Source organism: Tetrao urogallus, assembly GCF_951394365.1.
Source record: "Tetrao urogallus genome assembly, chromosome: 1".
Lineage (NCBI taxonomy): Eukaryota > Metazoa > Chordata > Aves > Galliformes > Phasianidae > Tetrao > Tetrao urogallus.
The window spans coordinates 29,727,693-29,737,599 of NC_136813.1; the positions used below are offsets into that span (position 1 = coordinate 29,727,693).

At 40.1% G+C, this 9,907-nt stretch overlaps 1 protein-coding gene across 1 annotated transcript; it reads left to right on the forward strand.

Moving 5' to 3' along the window:
• Window positions 1–4,368: 4,368 nt before the first annotated feature.
• LOC306946646 (snaclec bothroinsularin subunit beta-like) lies at window positions 4,369–9,566 on the forward strand (the record flags this gene model as incomplete). The annotated part of the gene is made up of 5 exons (XM_079535738.1): window positions 4,369–4,426; window positions 6,076–6,290; window positions 7,943–8,074; window positions 9,073–9,208; window positions 9,484–9,566. The coding sequence occupies 5 exons, from the start codon at window positions 4,369–4,371 to the stop codon at window positions 9,564–9,566; spliced, it is 624 nt and encodes a 207-aa protein (XP_079391864.1).
• Between the last annotated feature and the right edge of the window lie 341 nt (window positions 9,567–9,907).

Genomic DNA, 9,907 nt, shown 5'->3' on the forward strand with positions numbered 1-9,907 from the left:
TGTCCATGCTATGAGAACCAGACAGCAAAGAGGTATCTTCATAAAGGCAGAAAGATTCCAGCTAAGTCCTATGAAAATTCTTTGTAATTCAAGCAAACCAGCTTCATCTTTGAATGATGAAGCTGAAGTAGAGGGAAGAAGTTTCAGATAAGTCTTAACGCAGTGGCCAGCTGGTTTATATCAGGGGTTGTGGGCTGAGAAGATCTTGAAAATTTGAAAAACACATTTTTAGGTGTGACCCTTGAATTCCTGTAACCTTGGATTAGCATTTAAGAGTTTTTTCCAACTCAGAGGATTTTATGATTCTGTATAAATTTAGCACAGATATACTAGCAAACGAAAAAACGAGACACTAACTTTCCAATAAGTAAGATATTCATAGAAATCAAATGCTAAATTCACAACCTGAAATCTTATTACTGATAATTTCCTTGAGTCAAGAGAACAGCATATAAAGCATGGCTTACATACCTGCATGAACATTTGGAATACAGCTGTTCACGAGGACTATTTGTCAAAAAGATCCAGCAAATAGTACAAGGTAATGAATGTTTAGGGCATGATCACAGTTAATTCATTTACTACTTAAGAATAAAACAAAAAAATGTGATGAAATCTATCAGCATTTGTAGGAGTTATGCACATAGCTGTAGCGAAGAGACTACTGCTTTGTATAAATAACTTCTTTAATATTTAATATTTTATGGAGAGAGTGGATATAAAAATCTGGTCACTTATTTCCTCTCATACCATAGGATTAGCACAGTAACCCTCACCCACAACTGGTCATCACCAAAGACAGAGAATGTATATTACATTGTATTCCTAGCAAGATGAAGCAGCTTTCTGAAGTCAAGTGCAGTTTTGCAGTCAGTACATAAAGAAGTTCACCTAAAAAAGTGTTTCCCAATGTGCTTTTAGATCTCATTCTCTTGAGAGAGTTGAGATACCAACTGTACTGAGTGACAAGGCTGAGTGGGCTTCCAACAGAGCATTCCAAGAAGCTGCTGGTGTTTGTGGAGCAAGCTCATGAAAACTAACCACATCACACATTCTAAGACCTGGATTCCAGCCTGTGGTGTCCGTGGAGAATGTCCTCATTGAAATATATTCCACATCTGACAAAGAGTGAAGAACAATTTTAAGGAATGGATTTTTCTGGGCCTAACAGTGGTAAGGCCTGTATTTATGTAGAGGAAGAATGGAGGTCATTTCAACCTCTTTACTAAATATTTGGATTTTATGTAAGTGCATCAGTGCAAATGTGTACTATGCGTCAGGGCTTTTTCTCAGCCACTAGGGAAGATATTTGTTGTACATGAGGATGTTTGAACTGGATTAAAGAAATGGGTAGGAGCCTATGTAAATTTAATAGAGCTTGAAAAGCTTCTCAGCACTGTACCATAAAATATTGTTTTACCAGCAGAGCTCAGTACCGGCCTTATGTAAAAATACTCCCGCAGGGATAGTTCATGCAAAGTCCCCGTTAGGTATTGCCCTGCAGCCAACACAGGGATGAACAGGTACCTGTTCACAAGAGAGCACAAACAGAGCACATGCACACAATTGCTTAAGTGATACTTCCATTCACACACCTGTCTAGCCACAGAAAACATGTTTACGCACTGGCTAAGGATGCCAAGGCTGATTGCCCTGGTTTTGTCCAGTGATGGTATTTCCACAGAAGCCTCTCAGCCCCTCACTGAGTGAGGCACAGCCCCACCGCCTCTGGTGCTGAGATAGGAATTTGCCCTGAGGACCCATGTGACTTCTCACTTCATTGCCCAGATTAAGGGTGTGTTTCAGATTAAGGCCCTAATACACACAGACATTTCAATCAGTGTACACAAAGTATGGCGAGAACCAGATCCCACCCACCCATGTTTGAGGGAAAATACTCCCACAGCAAAAGCTGTCGGGGATAATATTGGAGGTGGCTTCATTTACCAGAGCAAAGAACCATGCTAGCAAAAGCTGTCATAATATAAATACCTCAAAGACAAAGATTTCTCCCCTAAAGAGAAGAGGAGGAAGGAATTAAAGGGAAGAAGAACACACATCCATAAACTGGTATCTTCTTTTTACCATTTTTTTCTTAGAACCACCCCAGCTTATCGGCAAAGGTGGTGGGTTTAAATACTCATTTTTAATATCTCTGCATAGCTGTTTTGTATCTTTATGTCTGTATATTTATGCTCATGTAAGTTTACAAATATGCATGCGTGTTCATAGGAGTGTGTACATTATATGAAAATTTATTTATACATACCTGCCACTTTCTGTTTTACAGAGGTATCATTCTCATATGTTATCTGCTCCTTACACCTTCTCTATCTCTTTAGCACTACGGATGTAACTTTTCCATGCAATAGGTGTGATTTCAATTTCACAATAGGCATGGTTTCAATCTTCTTTACTCAACTGTCAATCCAGAGCCACCATAACAACTGAAATGAAATCACTCTACGGGATTTTTATAGCCTAGTGAAGGTCAAAATATGTGCAAAACTGGGACTATCTTTGATTTGCTCTGTGTAGGAGTTACTAACCAAATGATTTGTGTTAACTCAATCTGAGGTCCATCAAAATCTATTTCTCATAGCAATGGCATTTCAGTTCTATTCTTTTTGTCCGTACACTGAATGAATGAAGTCCAACCTTCTGCTGCTGCTTTCAGCCCCGCGTCAATTCTGTCCTTATTTGTTTCATCCTTGCTTGTATACCTTGCAGTAGCTCTGGAGGTGTTTTTTTTAATTCTGCCAAAGCAACTGTGTGACACCTTCCCTACAAGTTATCCCTGACAAATGCCAGGGCTGTTTTACTTTCCGTTCATTCTCCTGCATTCTGTTCATATGCTTCAGAGCTGATTTACTAAAACAAGAAATGTGAAAATTGGTTTAAAAAAAAAAAGTAAAGAGAGAAGATGGATAATAATCTCTTCATGTGTGCGCTAAAGCAAATGAGAAACAGGACAATTTGGAAAGAGAAAATCTATGCTGAAAAATTTGGTTGAAAATCTAACAGAAAACTCTGATTCTGATCTGAAATTCTGATTGGTGAGCTGAGCAACATTCTGAAGTGACGCAGAGGTAATGACTTTGCCATAAATGGTGTAAGCAAAGGAGCAGGAAATGCACTACCAGAGTAGGCAGAAAGAAGTAATGATAAGGTGGATTGAGAGGGAGAATTTACAGCAGGAAGGAGTCAGAAGAATTATAGAATCACAAACTTATAGAATGGTTTGGGTTAGAAGGGACCTTAAAGCCTATCTAGTTCCAACCCCCCTGCTGTAGACATAAGCAGGACTGCCACCCACCAGCTCAAGCTGCCAAGGCCTCATCCAACCTGGCCTGGAATGCCTCCACTGATGGAGCATCCACTGCTTCTCTGGGCAGTCTGCCTCACCACCCTGGGATTAAAATATTTTCTCCTAATACCTACATCTCCCCTCTTTTAGTTTAAAACCATTCCCCCTTATCCTATCACTGTCAGAATGTAAAAAAAAATCTTTCCTGATTGTAAACTCCCTTTAAATACTAAAAGGCCATAATGAGGTGTCCTCAGAACCTTCTGTTCTCTGGGCTGAACAGTCTCATCTTTCTCATCTCATACGAAAGATGCTTCAGTCAATTTTTCATCACTGTGGCTATTTGCTAGACTCACTCTACTACATTTATATTTATCTTGTACTGGAGAGCCGAGCACTAGAACTAAACAGAGAAGAATTATTACTTCCCTCAATCTGCTGGCTATCTTTTTTCTAATGCAACCCAGGAGGCTATTGTCCTTGTTTTTAAAGTGCGTGGCTGTCTCATGGTCAGCTTGTTGTCCACCAGCTCCTTCTTCGAAGAGCTGCTTTCCAGTTAGTTGGCTCCCAGCCCATACTGGTGTCTGGGGTTAGTCCTCACCAGAGACAGGACTTGGTATTTGCACTGTTGAACTCCATGAGCTTCCTGTTTACCCATTTCTCCAGTCCGTTGAGATCCCTCTGAAGGGCAGCACAACCATTTGGCATGTCAACTACTCCTCCTAGTTTTAAATCATCTGTGGAGTTATGGATGGTACACTGTGTTCCATCACAAAGGGCATTAACTAAGATCTTAGCAAGTATTGGCAGCAGTATTGACCCCAGGGACATACACTGCAGGTCACTTGCTGAGCTTTTTGACGCTGGCCACAATGCTACAGGCCCTGCAGTTCTCAGTCCACCTCATGTGCATGCTCTCCCCAGTGCAGTGAAATACACTGCTGCAGGTCTCTTTCATGAGGTGGCAGAACTTTCCTGCTTCCACCAGTGTTTAAGTACCACACTGACCACCTTCTGCTCTTTACAGGTCACAGGCAGGAGGATCACCAGGTCTCCTGACAATGACCCATCTGTTTCTATTTTTCCTTTTTGGAGCCTTAACTCTCTCTGGCTCAGAAGGTGAGTTTAACGTGATTCGGCTGTATGTCTGACATTGTAAATATATATATATATGTATGTATGTATATAGACATAAAACCTGTCTCCTTGCTTCAACTTTTTGCCTCTGTTGCCAGAACAGGCTTACTTCACAGTCATTAAGGCTGAAGATCTGAGGTATTTTTCTAGATGTAAAATGAGTTTAATGTCATCTCGACCTTTTCAAAAAAGTACTCAGGAAAAACAGAAGTTAGAGCCATTGCATGTGACCTTGCCACAGTGCAAGCTTCTTTCTTGCAAAGCTCTGCAAACTGTCATTAGTTCCTTGATTTATCTGTACAGACCAGGTCCTGTGGTTTATCTGACCCTCTCACTCAAACCCAGAAGCCAAGCTCTTTCCACGGCAGGGACTCCCTGCACAGGGATGGGTTACTTTGAAGGTCACAGAGAATGCCAAGAGAAGGTGGAGACTTGCCCTGTGTGTTGCTGAAGTTCTACACAAGGAGAAATGTATGACTGCTAGCCAAGTCAGAGCCAATTGTGCAATCACCTTGGCTTGGCTAGGCTGTGGTGGCATGACACTACATCAGGGCAGAAGACATGCCCACCGTTTTGTGCCCTGTTTTGTCTTAGAGGAGAAAGACTGCAACATGCTAGATATTCTGAGAAGGCATGAGCAGCACCTTAGCAAGTCTCACTGCTTGGAATGGCCAGAAATCCAAAAGCACTCAGAAAGTGCTGAAACAGTAATGCTGTGAATCTCCTTTCAGGAAGCAGAAAAGAGGATACGACAGGAAAATATTTAACATACCTTCCTCTTTCTTTTTTTTTTTTTTTTTTTCGGTCTGGACTTGTGCCAAGCACATCTGTCCAAAGAGAGGAGAAATGTGGTTTCCACAAGATGAAACTTTGAATGGATACAAGTAGTTTCTAAGCAGACCTGCTCTATAATTGTAGAGGAAATTACAAGCTGTGGTTTGGGGAGAAAAATCAATGATATTTTGTAAGTTGAACCCAACTCTGCTGACTACTCACCAATAAGGAAACTGGAAAGAAATCAATTCCAAGAACTTTCAACAAAATCCATCTTAATTCAGGTCTGACAGATGTATTTTGTTCTCTTCTAAAGCAGTGTGATGAACCAGCCTGAAATCCCTATTACTTTTGCAGAGATAGGCTCTCTCTAGCAAAGAGAGACTAATATACTACAATTCTAGCCAGGCAAGCCACATGCTGATGACTCTTGGGAATCTACAGAGTCTTGCACACCTTTCAGAGCTGGCCTGCTGAACCTGCTGCTTTGTTTCCAGGGGACAGATCCACAAATGTGATGCATTGCACCACACACTGAAATAGATTGCTAAAGTACTGCAGCACCCACTGGACTCTGTAATGACAACAGCAAGTTAATTCTGCTTGTAACCTCAATGGCATCTGAATCCTAAATTAGTGCTCTTCATGTACTGATGTTTTACATTTCTTATTTAAAAAAAAAAAAAAAAAAGGAAAAAAAATTGTCTGGGTGCCCTTCATTTTGTAGTTTCACTTTAGTGGACATGCCTGTGAGATGTTGAACTGGGGTTAGTCGATTCAAGAGGTTATAGGGAAATAATACTTTCTTTTCTGGAAAGATGAGCGAGACTTCTGAGTTTATTCTGTGTTTCTTTCAGGTGCTGGCAACTCCACAGGCAAGCATCGCAATGCTCGGTTCTTGTTTGACTTTTTTGACAAACTTAAGCCTGAACATAACATAATTCCTAACCCGTCTCAACAAGACTCATCTGCAAAGCAGGTCTGTCGAAGTCGATGCCAGAAAGGCTGGATTCGTTACGAAGGCTACTGTTACATGTTTATTCAAAAGAGAATGGCATGGCTGGAAGCTGAGGTACTTGGTTGCTCAAAACGGGAGCGTTTATCGTTTCCTCTCTGCTTCCCACAGTTATTTTTTGTGCCTAACTCTTTTTTCCTCCCTTTCTGCTGCTTCTGTCATGTACCAGTGTTGACCAAAAGTACCTGATATTCATACCGGTGTCCTGATGAGACTGGTTGTACTCTGCTTCACAAAATAACAGACTTCTACAATTAACCACCTCCTGCTTGGAACACAGACCTGGAGTTGCCATTTCTCCTCTCTTTCTGTATCCCTTTTGAGTTTTTTGAGCTTGGGATCTATTTTCCTCATGCTCTAAAATCAAGCATCTATAATAATAGAATGATAAAAGTTAGAAAAGACCTCTAATATCTAGTCCAACCATCCACTTACCACCTACGCTGCCCACTAAACTATGTCCCTCAATGCCATGTCTACACATTTCTCCATCCCTCCAGGGATGGTGACTCCACCACTTCCCTGGGCAGTCTGGGAAAAAAATACACCAGTGAAGAGAAGATGAGGGGATTCTTGGGGATCACTGATTGTAAGAGGACACCAAACTTACAAGTTATAGTTGAGATGTTTCACCCCCTGCTTTTGTTGTGGCACACAGCTTCATACCTCCTGGCTTTGGCCTTTGACTGTTTCATCAAATCCCTTTTCCACTTTGTGATACTTCCTAAAAGACATTCTGACTTCATTTTGCTGCCTGTTCGCAGCAAATGTTGGGCATTTGTGCCTGTTGATGAAATCAAGTGAGCCCTATAACGTGAAGCCCTGCACTTGATGCTGTATCTTTGAAAACTAAACCAAACATTTCCATAAAAGTTTAGGTTGTATTCCTCTTAAACCCTGTCTACAAGAGTGCATGCAGTTTAAATGCCTCAGGATGAAGAGAAGAAAATTCTTCTCAGAGTTTTCCTCTGAGCCGAAACACCAGCTACAGTGCTCTTGCTTCAAGGTGCAGAGAAAGGTATCCTTCTTTATCAAATGCAAATCAAGCTTTTTGAGTTGAGTTTAGAGAAACTCAAGAATGGAGCAGTGTTCCTGCCTACTCCGTTTCCCATCTGGCTGAGGACATGAGGAAGAAACGTAATAAATAGAATCCATTCGGACCAGCTACTCCAAAATTTCCATTTCTTCTCATCAGTCTTTCTGCATTTATTTTCATTGTACAGTGCATTTTGCCTCAGTTTGGCTATCAAAAATATGGAGGTACCTATGCTGTGTTGCTCAGTAAACTCTGCCTAGTGACAGCCACTTCATCCTATCTCCCTTCAGTTTCTTTCTTGCAGTTTGGAGACCGATTTTCACTGACTGTACGAAAAGCCCATACAACTGGTTGCACTACAGACGCTGCTCACTTGGTTCCTGTTGTTCAGTCCTTTACTTTTACTGAGCATTTCTTCTCTCCATTCCTCTCTTTTTCTCTCTTTGATTTCTCATATTTGAGACTGAAAATTTTCAATGGATTTCCCTGCCACTTCCCATTTTCACTCCTCTGAGATTTCCCTTTCTTGGACTTTCTCTTATTGCCTGTCCCTTTCCATCTCCTAATCATTCATTCTACATTTTTAGCTTGCCCACTTCTTATTCAGAAATCTTGTCATGACAAAGCTGTAGCCATTTTTTATTTTCCGTGTTTCACTCTTTCTACTGTACAGAAAACATGTTCGGCTATAAGTGCAGGAGGTCACCTAACCAGCATCACCAGCGCAGAACAGAATGAATTCCTTCGTAAGCTTTCTCAGGGACAACAGAATACCCAGTTCTGGACAGGGGGAACTTACCAAAAGGCAAGTATGCCAGGACCAGAAGTGAAAATGAACATCAGTCAAAAGAACTTTAGGACTCAACTGATAAATCTATTATTTAATTTTTTTTTTTTTTTTTTCAAGTGGAGATCTTCCCTTTGTTGCCATAGAAAATAATTTCAGTCTCATTGAAACTAAAAAGAAATATTAAATACTTCTGTTACATTCTTTCAATGATTTCAGAAGATGGGAAAAGATAGGAGTTGAAGGGAAAAAATGTTGAAGGGATAAACTCTCATTAACATCATATTCCAATTAAATTCCACCTGAAGAAGGAGAGCTGAGGTACAAATCTCAAAGAAGAGGATGGATGGTGGGTACTAATTTCTCTACTTAATCTCAGTTTAGCAGAATACCAGGTCAGTAGACTCAACTTGGTTCTATAAATGAATGTATTCATTCAGATTCTTATAATGAATTTGTTCAGAATGTCCTCCCACCAGTGTTCCAGCCAATGAATCTACCAGTGCTTTTGCTGATATGATGAATTTAAAATTAGCATTTTAGAGTGGCAAAAGCAAGTGAATTTCAGATTTGTAAGTGCCTTTTAGAAGTAGAAACTCAATTCCGGAAGTTTCAGCATGCAACAGGGTGCATGAGTGACCCGTGTGTCCATCCCGAGTGTCTCAAAATCTGAATGTCACCTACCTGCAATGAATTACTCATGAGTGCTATTGTCTGCTCTGAATAACAAATATATTCAAGAAAATTACAATTTATTTGAGGACAATTCACGAACAGAGTATGAGGTGAAATTAATCTAATACGGAATTAAAAATGAATTATTCATGCTGTTCTACAGAACAGTGATATCCCCACAAGCAATAACTCTTTCAACAACCATAAGGAGGAAAGTCTCCACTCAGTCCTTTTTCCATATCAGTAAATATGTAACTGTAACAACATCCGAACAACTTTCAGAATTTAAAAGCAACCTGAATTCCCATTAGATTTCTGAAGAATTTCTTTTTTGTCTGCAGGGTTCATTGTTGAGATGGAGTGATGGATCTCTAATAACCTTTGTCCAGAGGCCTCTGTCATCTGTTTTCCATGCCATTGGAGGACTAATTAACAACCTGTTTAACATAAAACTTTGCCTGATGGTCAACATTGTAGGTAAGGAAAACCTGGAATGATTTATGATTCCTGTAGTTTACTTTGATCTTGAACTTCTGACATTTCAGTGGGATAACTCTTTCCAGTATAAGAAAGAAAACACCATCTTATTAAAACATTGCACAAACCTGCAATGTATGTACTACGGAAACACAAATTAAAACAAAATGAGATTTCCAGAGACTAAGCTGAGATTGAATGATTTCATGTCAGGAGTGAAATGGTTCTCTATCACATCTGATTTTCCTTTGTGATCACCCTTTTTCTTTTTCCAGGAGGGGCTCAATGGGACAGCTCCCCTTGCAGCCAGAGGCTGCCATTCATCTGCACTTACAGACCAAGCCTTGTCCACCCTTAACCTATCACTGAACCACTGCTGAAACCTGACTGGCTGAAATGGCATTTGGAATTGAGTTCACCTGAAATACATTAGTGCAGAAAAATCTTTTGCATGGAAAAATCAAGGTCTTATACTAAAAAAGAAGAGGTGTTATAGCGAGTGACATTTCTGTTCTGTTTGCATTATCGTGGTGATGTTCCTGCAGACTATCTTTATAATGATCTTATAAAAATAATTTCTGATTTTATTTGAATGCTTGATGAAATCAGAGTACCGTTTAGCTTTTCCACAGGGTGTTCAAGAATATTCATAAGAGCTCTTTAATTATTAAATAATTACCAATCATGCATAAAAACTTC